At 40.9% G+C, this 15,846-nt stretch overlaps 1 protein-coding gene across 1 annotated transcript; it reads left to right on the plus strand.

Annotated features, from left to right (window-relative positions):
- The first annotated feature begins 2,608 nt into the window (after window positions 1-2,608).
- LOC135154854 (uncharacterized) lies at window positions 2,609-13,795 on the plus strand. Its single transcript, XM_064103058.1, has 5 exons — window positions 2,609-4,167; window positions 6,427-6,663; window positions 9,820-10,053; window positions 10,894-10,921; window positions 13,529-13,795. Exons 1-4 carry the CDS (start codon window positions 2,706-2,708, stop codon window positions 10,899-10,901), a joined length of 1,941 nt encoding a protein of 646 aa, XP_063959128.1. The 5' UTR covers window positions 2,609-2,705; the 3' UTR covers window positions 10,902-10,921; window positions 13,529-13,795.
- The last annotated feature ends 2,051 nt before the right edge of the window (window positions 13,796-15,846 follow it).

Genomic DNA, 15,846 nt, shown 5'->3' on the forward strand with positions numbered 1-15,846 from the left:
ATGCACAACTTGATTTTCAACTAATCAACAGCGCGCATTTGGGACTTGGGATTGATTTTTTGGCTTGCGTTTAAACGGGGAATTATGTTCCAATTGAGCAAATTTATTACCAAATTATGGAGTGTAGAAAAAAAGTAATCGGAGCAAGAAGAAAGGGAGAATAGATAGGAGAGGGGGAGAGAAAACGGGGGAGGAGGAAAATGGCAATACAGGCAATTCAGATATAGCATGGGTTGTAGTTGGCAATTATCATCATTGATTACTGATTATTGATAATTAGCTATTAAAACATGTCCTTGTTTACTAATATATCATGCGAGGAGATGCCCATGACCTATACCAGCAACATCTGGTTGCGGAACGAAAAACGAAATGAGTCCTTGTCGACTAATCTTGCTACAATTGAAATAACCATGGGAAGAGGAAGGACAGCCGTAATGAATATGATTAAGCTTATCATGTATATTTTGTCACTTCTGACTGCATGTCGACAATGTTCAAAGCACTATGGATAAAAGAAAATACCACCACCCCCCCCCCCCCCCGACTCCTGAAAGAGAACTTTTCATATTACAAAAGTATGTGGCCTCATCTTTTGTATGAATATTTCTTAAAGACTGTTAAGATTTTCATTAACTTTCACATCGATTGATTAAAAAAAACAGTTACACACACACACACACACATATATATATATATATAATATATATATATATATATATATGTGTGTATATATATATATAAATATATATATATATATATATATATATATATATATATATATGAGGGAGACCCTGTTTGGGCGCCGTTGTTCCGACGGCGGCGGCGTCGTCAACATTGAAATTTTAACCAGGGTTAAGTCTTTGAAATATAACTTTGAAGGAATGTGGGTCTAAATCATGAAACTTGCTCATAAGCTTAATGTTTCACTGAACATCCCAAATGAGTTTGAGGTCACATGACAAAGGTCATTTACGGCCCATGAACCTTGGACAAGTTGGGGTATTTGTTGAATTACTATTATTACTTTGAAAGTTTATGGATCTAGTTCATGAAATGTTGACATAGGAGTAATCAATTAGTATTCCTGAACATCCTGTGCAAGTTTCGGATCACATGATATTACCGAGGTCGAAGTTAATTTAGTGTCGATGAACTTAGATTATGTTGGGGGAATCAACAACGAAGTCTTAACCAAAGTTATTTTTTTTAATGTTATAACTTATATATGAATCTAGTTAATGAAACCTGGACATACAGTAGGAGTAAACTAGTATCAGTGAATATTAAGAGTGCATTTCAGGTCCAAAGTTTAAGGACAAAGGTCATTTAAGGTCAATGAACTTTGTCCATGTTGGGGATATTTGTTGAATTGCCATAACTTTGAATGTTTATGGATCTAGTTCATGAAATGTAGACATAGTGTAATCAAATATTACTGGTCGTTTTGCATAAGTCTTAGGTCACATGATAAAGGTCAAATGTCATTTAGGGTCAAAGAGCATAGTAACAATTATTATATTACTGATGGGTTTTTTTTGTGTGAATAATTTTTTAACAGTCGTTTTCAAAGTCAGCACTGCTGCAAGTTTTGATCGCGTGATGCATGCGAGGCTGTCAGAAGCGCTCCACTTGTCATTGAAATAAATCACAAAAGATCGCAATATTTATTTTTGAATTCTATTATATCTTCAATATCCCCATAATGTATAACAAGGTTTGATCCCCCCCCCCTTGGAAACCGTAGTTTACATATTGAATTTTTTTCTTTAAGTGTATGCCTTATATGTTTAATGATCTATGTGTTCATATGCATGTGTTTGGTTCTTTATAAACTTGAAAATTTAAGTGATCAGTTATTATGATTATGTTATCTGAAATTGTCAATACTTTTATTCAAAGGCGCTCATCATTAACGGGGAGATAATCAAGGGTTTAAAACCAGATTTGATGCCATTTAATCAAAGAGAAAGTCAAGATGAGGTGTTGGTATTACAGGGGTATCATTATTTTTTGCATCCGGCGCAGCGTCTTAAGTCAAGACGCTGTCCCCTGATGCAAAAAAAAACTCTTCACGTCAGACTTTCATCTGGACCAGACTGGTGACATCAGTGTACGGAGTAAGATGGGGATCATGAGGGTAACTGGTATTTCTCACTTTCATTTTTCTGTGATTACTGATGCATACCTTACATTGAACAAGCGTTTGGTGTTTTAATTACGACCTTAAACCATTGGGCCATTGTCATCTGAATGCCAGATTTTTGTCAACATTACCATAAGGCTCACTATTGTTTTATCCATCTAATGATATAACTTGACTAGTCTGCGTCTTTCATGCAGAAAATAATTCATCACAGAAGGTCTTGCTGGGTTTTTTATCACTATTATTACAACTTTCGATCATTATTACTTTTATTTTTATCAATGTGTAAGTTTAATCATAAACAATTGATTCGGTTGGCCTTTGCACCTGAACGGCCAATTTGTGATTATTATCGTTATTGTTTTATTTTTTCCAGCAAATTCCTTGTTTATATATCCTAAATTGTTACATATTTATTTTTGTTTTAATTCATTAATAAACCTTCCGGGCGATAATATAAATATGATCATTTCAATGGATACCAGTACACTAGCTAGTGTCTTGCACCAGACACGTTTATCTTGACGTTCTGAAGTATAGAGCTATCCTGTGAAGCAGTATGAAGCTGTTTATCTCATTTTTGGCGTTGATGATACTGGCTTGTGGGGAGGTCAGCAGCAGTTCTTCTAGATCTTCCTCTGGATCTTCTTCTGGATCTTCTTCCGGATCTTCTTCGGGATCTGGAGAACGGCCTGCTCCACAACCCGCTCCGGCACCTGCTCCACAACCCGCTCCCGCACCTGCTCCACAACCCGCTCCACAACCAGCTCCTGCACCTGCTTCGCAAACTGCTCCACAACCTGCTCCCGTGCCTGCTCCACAACCTGCTCCAGCCCCTGCACCCGCCCCACAACCTGTTCCGGCACCTGCTCCACAATCTGCTCCAGCACCTGCTCCTCAACCCGCTCCGGCACCTGCTCCACAACCCGCTCCGGCACCTGCTCCACAACCCGCTCCGGCACCTGCTCCACAACCAGCTCCGGCACCTGCTCCACAACCCGCTCCGGCACCTGCACCCGCCCCACAATCTGCTCCAGCACCTGCTCCACAACCCGCTCCGGCACCTGCTCCCGTGCCTGCTCCACAACCTGCTCCAGCCCCTGCACCCGCCCCACAACCTGCTCCGGCACCTGCTCCACAATCTACTCCAGCACCTGTTCCACAACCCGCTCCGGCACCTGCTCCACAACCCGCTCCGGCACCTGCTCCACAACCCGCTCCGGCACCTGCTCCACAACCAGCTCCGGCACCTGCTCCACAACCTGCTCCAGCCCCTGCACCCGCCCCACAATCTGCTCCAGCACCTGCTCCACAATCTGCTCCAGCACCTGCTCCACAACCCGCTCCGGCACCTGCTCCACAACCCGCTCCGGCACCTGCTCCACAACCAGCTCCGGCACCTGCTCCACAACCTGCTCCAGCCCCTGCACCCGCCCCACAATCTGCTCCAGCACCTGCTCCACAATCTGCTCCAGCACCTGCTCCACAACCCGCTCCGGCACCTGCTCCACAACCCGCTCCGGCACCTGCTCCCGTGCCTGCTCCACAACCTGCTCCAGCCCCTGCACCCGCCCCACAATCTGCTCCAGCACCTGCTCCACAATCTGCTCCAGCACCTGCTCCACAACCCGCTCCGGCACCTGCTCCACAACCCGCTCCGGCACCTGCTCCCGTGCCTGCTCCACAACCTGCTCCAGCCCCTGCACCCGCCCCACAACCTGCTCCGGCACCTGCTCCACAATCTGCTCCAGCACCTGCTCCACAACCCGCTCCGGCACCTGCTCCACAACCCGCTCCGGCACCTGCTCCACAACCCGCTCCGGCACCTGCTCCACAACCAGCTCCGGCACCTGCTCCACAACCCGCTCCGGCACCTGTTCCACAACCACCCCTGGGACCTGTTCCACAACCACCCCTGGGACCTGCTCCTCAACCCGCTCCGGCACCTGCTCCCCAACCCGCTCCGGCACCTGCTCCACAACCAGCTCCGGCACCTGCTCCTGCACCGGACCCAACGATAGGTAAGAATGGCCTTTTTATTAAAGGTTCCGGACTTAGAAACCCCGAGTACCCAAATCGATTATAACTTAATCTCGTGAATTTGAAATGAATTCAGATCGGTTGAGAATTGCACGTGATCTTGCATACTGGAATTGTATTTAGATCTTAATCATTTTTATTTGAATTGTTGAAGATTATCAGAAAAATGTGGGGGAATCCTATAGGGAGTGATGATGCGAGGATGCAATCCTGATGTGGGAGATACGGACCCGATATTCAGTTACCATTGATAACTATGAATGGATTTCCCCCCCGGGTTCTATAGTTCCCATATGCACAATTCAAATAGCCGGAACAGATATTGATGGCTCCATTTTTAGTCGAGCGTCTTTAAAGGTCAAGTCCACCCCATTGATTTGAATAAATCGAGAAAATCAAACTAGCATAACACTGAAAATTTCATCAAAATCGGATGTATAAATAAGAAAGTTATGACAGTTTAAAGTTTTATTTTTCACAAACATTGATATGCACAACTCGGTGACATGCAAATGAGACAGTCGATGATGTCCCTCACTATTTATTTTGTTTTTTATTGTTTGAATAATATAATATTTCATTTTTTACAGATTTGACAATAAGGACCGACTTGACTGAACCGTATTGTATTGAACAATGCTTATTCCACATGTTCAGGGGGAATAAATCGTTGTTTCACTTGACAATCGGGAGAAAATTAGAATATTTCATGTTTCATACAATAAAATACAAAAGAAAGAGTGAGTGAATGACGTCATCAGTCTCCTAATTTGCATACCGATCAGGATGTGCATATAACTGCTTTATGAAATTAAGCAAAACTTTAAAATGTCATAACTTTCTTATTTTACATCCGATTTTGATGAAATTTTCAGTGTTATGTTTGATGGATTTTTCTCTTTTTATTCAAATCAATTTTTGTTGGGGTGGACTTGTCCTCTAAGATGCAGAATAGAGAATATGCTTCGCGCTTTTATCTATTCGTACCTCCCCCCCCCCCCCCCCTTCCACTCCGGGGTCGGAGGGACCGCATGTGTATTCCCAAAATGTACGGTAAAGGGGTCCTTTTTCGCGAGGACAAGTCCGACCTGCTAATTGTAAAAAAAAGGGGTGTTTTTGACTTTTCACCCGGAGATTTCTTTTTAAAAAGGGGTGTTTTTTTTTTCTTTCTCTCTCTCTTTGGACTCCTGAGAAATTTGAAAAGGGGGTTATAAAATATCTTGAATATCATACAAACATTGATCAAATTCCTGAAATTCCTGCTAATGTTGAAAGCACATTCAGGATTATTTCATTTTGAAAGTTAAAAACATAGTCCCCCACGATCGACTCGATAGTACGGACTTCTCGAAATCTGCAAGAGAGATAACATCCCCGGGTATTGATGTTATCCCATTGTGATTCTGTTTACAAGTGATAACGGAAAGTAACAAATGCTGACACTGCTATTAACAGGACTTACCATTAACAAACATTTATGTCATGAGATTCTCATTTTTGGGGGGTTTCTTATGACTGCATTGAGTTCTGAGATCTCATTTTGAACATCAAAAGCTTTCCTAAGGTATAGAGAGTTCCCACAAGCAGCCATAATGGAGGAGAAACGATAAAACCCTGTGCATCAGACTGAAAAGTCATTGTTTTCATGGTTTTGCTATTGTTTTGTCCTCCATCATGACATCAGGGAACCTCTATCTATTGTAATGACAGCTTACCTGAGATGAAGGGGGGGGGGGTGTCCAGAGATGGGGGGTTGGAATGAGAGCTCACCTGAGATAGGGGGGGTACATGAGCAGTGTTCCGGATTTAAGGGGGTCTCCAGGGCAGGAACAGCCCGCGAAAAGGGGTATTCAGAAATTTTGGCAGACATGAGATAGGGGGTGATTACAAATGGAGGGAACGAGCATATATAGGCCTAGATGTACCCTAAATAACACTGAGGGGGGGGGGGGTCGTACCCAAACGTAGGCCTATATGGATGGGCTACTTTTTAAATGGTCTGCAGCTAGGCTAAGGCCTATCGAAACGATGTTCTCTATAGATCATAACTGACAAGCATCATTCAAACAATAGACTATTAAATTGTACGGTTAACGCATATTAGAGGAAAAACATGTATCATCATTTAAAAAATAAATTCACTAGTGTAATTACATTAATCATTCATTAAAGGAGCCAAATATCGAGTGCAGTTGAAATCACAACACTTTTTTTACGCTCCCCTTTGCCATTCTCCGCAGCCACACCGAGCATTACAAACTGTCCATCTGATAAGATCGTCAAGCATGCCGGTACCGGAGAATCGGCGACTGTGACCTGGCCTGAGCTGCAGACCTCTGGTTTTTCTGTGACGCCGAAGATCTACTCTTCTAAAGAGTCAGGGTCTATGTTTCCGGTTGGTGACACAACTGTTGTTGCTACAGCCTTCGCAGTCCCGCAGGCTGCTGTCTGTACGTTTACAGTTGAAGTCACGACTGGTGAGTATGAAATGCAGATGACAGGGATGGATCCAGCCTTCGTCAATAGGGGGGGGGGCTCGAAATGGGTTTTTTTTCACCCACCTTTTCCCCGATCGGCCGCTCAAAGTAGATTTTTTTTCTTTCTTTAAAGGGGTTAGTCCTATACAGACACTATTTAGCTTTATTCTTATAAAACTACATAAACATGTGATAATCTCATAGCCGTATTTAAATAGTGCGAGCGCGAAGCGCGAGCTATTTTTTTATTTCGTGTATTTTGTCCTGGAAATTGAACATTCTGGGCAATGTTTGTGATCCTAAACAAGATGCGTATGTAACTAGATTATCCCTGCGAGCGCGAAGCATGAGTATAATTTTTTTATCCAAGCCCAGGTTATCTTAAAATGACCTGTTACGGGCTGCTTTCAGTTAGCCATGAAGACGATCTTTCAACAATTAAATAATACGAGCGCGAAGCGCGAGCGAAAAAAAATGACATTGCCATTCTAAGCACTTTTTGTAATCATGAACGGGTAGGTATATAGCTAAGCAATTGACGCGAGCGCGAAGTGCGAGCTGAAAAAAACGAGATTTCAGACCTCAAAACGGGAAACTTTATTTATGTTTTCTGAATCATGAAAAGGATGGGTAATGGGGTATATTCCCACATTGATAATGCGAGTGCGGAGCGCGAGCAGAAAATTGGGACTCGGTGGTGGATCCGACGGATAGGGGTGCACTGCTGGACCCAGGCCCCCTCCTGCCACCCGGCCCCTGGAGAATGATAAAAAAAATCGGGAGTGAAGACCCTTATTTCGACTTCAGCTGTTTGTCAGACCTCCCCCGCCATTTCGGAAGATCTTTAATCCGCCCCTGCTTGGACTTCATAGCTGATAATACTAAACCCCCAAGACAGGCCTGAAATTATGGTGCCATGAGAAATGATATTCATATTTCAATCGTTGCACTCTAAAAAAAGGTTTACCCAATATTGGGTAAAATGGGAACATGCATGTTGCTTGGATAAAAAGATACCAATTATTTTGTAAATTTTACGCCATGTTGCGTTGAAATAGCCCAATATGGGGTAAAAAGAAATACACAGCAAACATGCATGTTCCCTTTCTACTCAATATTAGGTACAAGTTTACTGTTTTTTTAGTGTGATAGCGGGATGTGTGGATTCAAAGGCATGGTCATTCCCGATTCACACTTGCTAAATCTACCGTTTTGGGCGGTAGTCTACCGTTTTGTATTCATGATTTTTTTTTCTATCTACCACTTTTTCACTTTCTTTTCAATACGTTTTCACAAAAATTTTCTCAATATACACGACAAAATGTATGCGATAATGTTTCCCAAACTCATAAGATCTGTTTTAGACCGTAATATACCCCCAATATACCAGCATTTATATGCCTTGTTTCTATCCCACTTTGTATGATACCACATTATGGTGTTTTTGGAGGCGTAGAGGGGTACGGGTGGCTCGTAAAAAAATAAAGCGTTATTTACTCGAGATCGAGAACCAGTAGAAACTTCTCACTCATGCGCAAAGCATAGGTTCATGAACTACTCAAGAATAATGACGGATAAAGCGACAACTAAAAAACAAAGGATTGTTTGAGACAATACGTAAAGAGTAGCAATTTAATAGAAAGCAAGTTAATAAAAAAAATAAACTGCATTGAAAAAAATCTTTAAAAGGTAAGGGATATATTTGCAATCGAGTAGAATTTAGTTTACAATTTAATTTTGATGTATTTTTTCAAATATGATGGTATACACAGGGGCCGCGGAACGGTTTTCAAAGTGGGGGGGGGGGGGCTGAGCATGCAAAAAATCAAAATCATATGGCCGTTTTTGTCTCACCTGCATAGCAGAGTGAGACTATAGGCGCCGCTTTTCCGACGGCGACGGCGGCGGCGGCGTCAACACCAAATCTTAACCTGAGGTTAAGTTTTTGAAATGACAGCATAACTTAGAAAGTATATGGACCTAGTTCATGAAACTTGGCCATAAGGTTAATCAAGTATTACTGAACATCCTGCCTGAGTTTCATGTCACATGACCAAGGTCAAAGGTCATTTAGGGTCAATGAACTTAGACCATGTTGGGGGAATCAACATCAAAATCTTAACCTAAGGTTAAGTTTTTGAAATGTCATCATAACTTAGAAAATATATGAACCTAGTTCATGAAACTTATACATAAGGTTAATCAAGTATCACTGAACATCCTGCATGAGTTTCACGTCACATGACCAAGGTCAAAGGTCATTTAGGGTCAATGAACTTTGGCCGAATTGGGGGTATCTGTTGAATTACCATCATAACTTTGAAAGTTTATGGATCTGATTCATGAAACTTGGACATAATAGTAATCAAGTATTACTGAACATCCTGTGCAAGTTTCAGGTCACATGATCAAGGTCAAAGGTCATTTAGGGTCAATGAACTTTGGCCAAATTGGGGTATTTGTTGAATTACAGCCATAAATTTGAAAGTGTGTTGGTCTAGTTCATAAAACTTGGACATAAGAGTAATCAAGTATCACTGAACATCCTGTGCGAGTTTCAGGTCACATGATCAAGGTCAAAGGTCATGTAAGGTCAAAGAACTTTGGCCACGTTGGGGGTATTTGTTGAATTGCCATCATATCTCTATAAGTGTATTGGTCTAGTTCATAAAACGTGGAAATAAGAGTAACCAAGTATCACTGAACATCTTGTGCGAGTTATAGTAGTTTTCAAAATCAGCACTGCTGCTATATTGAATCGCGTGATGCAGGTGAGACGGCCAGAGCCATTCCACTTGTTACGTTTTTGTACACGGTTTTGGAAAAAAAAAGTAGGGGGCTGAAGCCCCCCCCCCCCCCCTGATACAGCATCTTTCTAAATTGCGATGATCGATGTATGCTTTTTTTCCTCGTATGTAAAATTTTGTAATTCCGAGTCGGCCTTTTGACCGCAAGTGATATTTGTAAATCAAACCTTTCCCCTTCTTTTCTCTGACTTTTCAATTCTTCTCTTCTATTCCATTTCATTTCATTCTATTCCATTCCGTTCTGTTCCATTTCTTTCCTTCATATTCCATACGTTCTATCCATTCTATTCTATTCCGTTCTATTCCATTATTTCCATTTCTTTCCGTTCTGTTGTGTTCTGTGCTACAGACAAACCAACGATTTCGAACTGCCCCGAAAACATCCAGCAAACCCTTCCGTCTGGACAGACTGAGGTTGCCGTTAGTTGGACGCCCCCTACGGCCACACTTCCTCTTGGGCAGCTCTATTTTGCTCCAAATTTGAATCCTGGGACCGAGTTAAGTGCTGGGACTTCAACTGTCGTGTACACAGCAGTTGACGCTCAAAGAAACTCAGCCGTATGCTCCTTTACCGTAACAATCAGTGAGTATATATATATTCATGGAGGTAACAATTAAGGAAACATGTCGCGTGTCCAGGGTATACAAAAGAGGATGCCCCTTTTTAACAAAATATATATATTTACATGCCCGCCCCCCCAAAAAAAAATATATATTAATAATAATAGTAGTAGTAGTAGTAACAACAGCAACAACAATATAACAATACTAGTAACGATGATCAGATGATGATAATATACTATAATAATGATGATGATGATGATAATAATAATAATGATGATAATTGCAATACTAATCATAATAATGATTATGATAATGACAGTAATGATGAAGAGGAAGAATAAGAAGTAGAAGAAGAGGAGGAAGGAGAAGAAAAAGAAAAGGGAAAAAGAAGACGAAGAAGAAGACTTCCCCTTTAATAATGTTTAGAATAATTAATAACCTTATTATAAGACTCATGTTATTTTCATATCCGTTACTATGCATTTTTTATCAACATTTGTATTAGATTTGTTATGTTTTCTCGTAGTCATCACCTAGTCTGCAGGCACAGACCCCTCGTTTGTGCAATTCACGTACATGTAGTGTATATGATGCAGTCTGAAGAAGTGAGACTAGATTCACTATGTGACTGGCAGAGAGTTTGGCGTCTACAAAAATGTGTAGTCGTCACTCAAGATAGGGTAATTGATTAGTGTCAAATATGAATCCGTGCTTGCATGTAGACTAATTATTGTCGCAGGTATGATGATCACAGTGTTATTGCTATATCAGCGTTATCACTTTTTGTTAGTATTATTATCATGATTATTATCGTGATTATTATCATGTTTTATGCCATTGTTATCGATATCATTCTTAGCGGCTTAGAACAACAGAACGGGTGACAGGTAAGATTCGGCATGTATTTATTTTGATGTTGATGGTGGTGGTAATAAACATGAGGATGATGGTAGTGGTGGTGGTGGTGTTGGCGGTGGTAGTGATGGTGGTGGTGCACAGCAAAAACTGTGGTGTTAACCGGTGTACATAGAGGACCACATCAGTTATTTTACACCGGTGTTAAATTGACAGTGTTATTTTAACACCTATAGGTGTTATTGCAACACCATTGGTTGTTACATTTACACTATTTGGTCTTATGGTAAATCTCGAGGGTGTAATTTTAACACCTCAGGGTGTGGTCCTCTATTAACACCAACTGGTATCAGTTTTAACACCACAATTTTAACAGTGTGGTGGTGGTGGGGGGTGGTAGTGATGATAGTGATGACGATGATGATGATGATGATGACAATGATGAGGATGATCATGAGTATGGTTGTCGTGGTGTTGGGGATGATAGTGATGGTAGTGGTGGTAAACTTAAGGCTTGCAACATTTACTCGTGTAATCACGTCACGGTGCACTATCACATTTCGAGTACTTTCGTAAAAACGTGTCCTCTATAATCTACGAAGAGTAGGGATTACACTAATATTTGTACACTGGTAAATCACGAAAAGTCACAGTTTTTGCTCTTATTTTGACACGAATCTTTACACACTTTTGTTCACAATTTTTTTTAAAGATTTTTTATGACGTCCCACGCCAAAATGCACCCACAAAATAAACTTTCCTGTAATCATTTCAATTTTGCAAAGTGGTAACCTATGTTTAATATCCGATCGTAACCTGCCATTTGTGTTTCTGTAAATTTTTGCATTTTCGCCAAACGAGAGAAATTCCGGCCGTGTCCCATGGAACCCTTGTGGTTTTCAGATTTGATTCACAAAGTACCCCTGCCCTGCGAATGGCCATATACCGTGCGAGGATGTTAGTCTGTTCTCAATGAGTAATTCGCGCCCGGGAGGGGGGGCGCTTCCATTGACGAGTGGATACCATGCGCGACCATGGGGTATCGAAAAGCAACCTAAACAAGTATTTTTCATATTTCTGAAAATGCACCCCTTAACAAGTATTAATTGGCGTGCGAAACCCGGGGCGAAACCCTATCCTTAACAAGTATTGGAAACAAAACGATACTCTTCCTGAATTGAACCCCTAAACAAGTACAGCAATATTTTAATTGCTATGTCACGGATGTCGGTCGTCGGTCTTACCTTTACCTAATTAATGTACATCATTGGCATGATTGGTTATAAGTACGGCCCCAGCTCCCACACCTCGCGCAAATCGTACTCTATACACGTAGTGTTGACTGTTGGGGCAAAAATTGCATCCTTTATAAAACATTTGGGGGGGGGGCTATACCCTCGCAAATTTGACCCTAAACACGTAGCTTTCCTAGCAAAATAGATACCCCTTTTTCATTATGTTAGTGTTTTTGACTCCCTTATTACATTACGTACGTAACGTGCCCTATCTTGAAAAAGACATCCTTTTTATGTGTTTTTTGGTCGCTCATGTTATCCACTTGTCAATATAAGTGCCCCCCCCCCAGGGGAGTAATGACAATTCACTTTTATTCTGTTAACGTTACGTGATGATTCATGTATTGATTGTAACATTTCACCGAATTGTTGGGTCACATAATCCAACACTTCGTAGATTTGGGGAATGTTTTTTACGTATGTATACGCAAAACGTGATAGCGCGCCGTTACGTACTTACGTGAGTAAACGTTGGAAGCCGCGGTGGTATAACAGCGATGATGAGACGGTGAATAAGATGACGAATAACAATGACCATGATGGTTGTTGGTTGGTGTTGTGATTACAATAAATTATTTTAAAGAAGTAACAGAAATGTAAGCCTATAAAAATATTTTTTGTATAAAACTGGAAGACTATAGGAACGAGGAGGAGGATGGTAATAAAGTCAATTGGCGGCAAATAACAGACATGGGCCCGTAACACAAAGCTTAGCACTAGCGTACCTACGGGGGGGGGGCAGAGGGGGAAGAGTCACAACCCATGCAAGGGACATATCCCTGACCCCCCCCCCCCCCCCCCCCCCCCCCGACGAGTCTTGAAGACTTTTTTTTTTTTTTTGTCTGGTACGAATTTATTTGTGGTTGAAGACAAGACCTTTTTTATTTATTTTTTTGCTTGTCAATTTTTTTGGCGGACGAATTTGCCCCCCCCCCCCTGTGGAAAATCCTAGGTACGCCACTGAAGCTTAGTAATGATCGTAGAACATTTTTCTACGATTGATTGCATCGACTACAATGTACAATCAATCTTGAAAATCAAGCTTGCGATTAATCGCTAACCTTGGTGTTACGGGACCCAGTAGTAATTATTACCACACCTCCCTTTCTTTAAAAAGATTGACATACACATAACTTCTTAAACTACAGATCTGGACAAGCTACCTGTACACTTACAACAGTACTAAGGGATTATTCTGCCCCTTAAAGCTGGGGTACTTTCGCTTTTGAATATTTTAACACATAATATCACAGAGGTAACATACAATCTTAATGTGCTGATATTCCTGGAAACATTCCTTCTTCTCCAATCACTAATAATTATATAACATTATTTTCATTACAGAACTTGTTCCATTAATCTTGGAGTTTTTTTGCATCTTCATTATACATCATCAATCATCATCTTCATCACGTCGACCTGCGCACCGTATAAAATGTTATACTTCTATCTTGGATTTTAATAATTATAGGAGCAGTATGGCACTATCGTCTCTCTCTATATCACTATTTGGTGATTATACTGCCATATTCATTTTTTTTTCATTCTCTCTCTCTTAATGAAACTATCTATCACCTTTAACATGTTTAAATTACGTAATTTTATATACAATTTATGTCAATCCAAGTCATTTTAACTTGTTGGTGATAATTAGATAATTAGAGTCCCAAAACGAGTTTCTTATTTGTTGAATCAATTAAAGATTGATTGATTGATCGATAGAGTGAGTGAGTGAGTGAGTGATTGATTGATTGATTGATTGATTGATTGATTGATTGATTGATTGATTGATTGATTGATTGATTGATTGATTGAGTGAGTGAGTGAGTGAGTGAGTGAATGAGTGAGTGAATGAGTGAGTGAGTGAGTGAGTGAGTGAGTGAGTGAGTGAGTGAGTGAGTGAGTGAGTGAGTGAGTGAGTGAGTGAGTGAGTGAGTGAGTGAGTGAGTGAGCATGGTGAGTAAGTGAGTGATTGATTGATTGATTGATTGACTGGTTGGTGTTGGTTGGTTGGTTCGTTCGTTGGTTGGGGGTTGGTTGGTTGGTCATGTTGGTTGGTTGGTTTAATGAATGATTTTGTAAATGATCGCGTTTGATATCAAGAAATGAGTCCTCATCAATTGGCCCCTGTCCCGATATGTGTACATTACAGACAACTGAACCGTTTCATGAAGTTGACCGTCAAGATAATATTAACTTTACAAACAGTTGACATATTGTCTAATAAATATAATTCTGAACCCAGAAACTTTGCTTTCATTTGACTAACTAAATATATTGTAATATTTTAACAGGCGCAAAGAAAATCCATGTTTCCATCGATAAATACATAAGAGAGAGGGAGGGAGAGGATGTGAAGGTGTTTAAAGGGGAATCCAACCCAAATAAAAACTTGTTTTTATAAGAAAAAGAAAAATAAGACAAGTTGATAGGTGAAAGTTAGAACAATACTGGACAAACAACAAGAAAGTTATGAATTTTTAAAAGTTTTAAATATTGGTAATCACTATACCCATGGATACTTCAAATTGGCCGCATATGGTACGTCATAGTTATGTAAGGCAAGGACTACTCTTCCATGTACTCCAATACATATTATCGCTAAAATGTAAATTTTCCCAAAAGTTTTATTTCAAATTAGATTTTTCTTTCATGAGGACATAAAACAATATACTACCTGGATTATATTTAGATTACTGCCCTAGGGGAATGGGTACTTAAGAGAAAACCACAAATCCCTGATAATAAAGTACATGGCCTATGGGAAAGTTGTCCTTGCCCCTTGTCATAATTTACTTACCCAGTTGCCAATTGGAAATCTACATACTATTAGTGATCTCAATTTTAAAGCAGCTATAACTTTCTTATTGCTTGTCCGATTTCTTTCAAACTTTCGCCATTCTGTTTAATTTATTTTTATCCTTCCCAACACAACATTTTATGGCCAAGGCTGGATTCCCCTTTAAGCATGTTTGTGGTGGGTGTGTCACAGCGTGGGTGAGGGTGTGTGTGTGGGTAACGGTTTGTTGGTGTATGAGAGAGAGAGAGTGATAAGAGTGCTGGGTATGTGTGCGCATGGATGTGTGTGGGGTGGGAGAGAGAGTGTGTAAAGGTGGACGTCACAGCGTGGGTGAGGGTGTGTGTGTGGGTAACGGTTTTTTTGTGTATGAGAGAGAGAGAGTGATGAGAGTGCTGGGTATGTGTGCGCGCGGATGTGTGTGGGGTGGGAGAGAGAGTGTGTAAAGATGGGCATGGTATGTTCATGAGGTGTGTGAGACTTGGCGAGACTGCGCGGATGTGCTATTTTGAGTGCAGGTGTACTGTCCATCTCCGATTGTGCTAGTTTGGATCGTGATCACCTTCATGGGGGGCGCCATATCTAACACCGACGAGTGAAAAAGGGACTCTAATCGACTCGTGCTCCCCCCTATACACACAGCCCTCCCTAATGCCCCCCCCCCACCCCTCTCTCTCTCTCTCTCTCTTTATATGTCCCTTTTTTTTTTCTTTTTTAGTATCAATTCCTCTCCAGCTTTTATATTTCATTTGCAGCTTTTCCTCTTACCTTTTATGTGGGTGTTTCGATGTGTGGCTGTGTGCTTTAAATTTGGAGTGGTGCCTATTATGACAGGTGGAGAATAAGTGATATCCGTCAAACATTT

Source organism: Lytechinus pictus, chromosome 8 (assembly GCF_037042905.1).
Source record: "Lytechinus pictus isolate F3 Inbred chromosome 8, Lp3.0, whole genome shotgun sequence".
NCBI classification, from domain to species: Eukaryota; Metazoa; Echinodermata; class Echinoidea; order Temnopleuroida; family Toxopneustidae; genus Lytechinus; species Lytechinus pictus.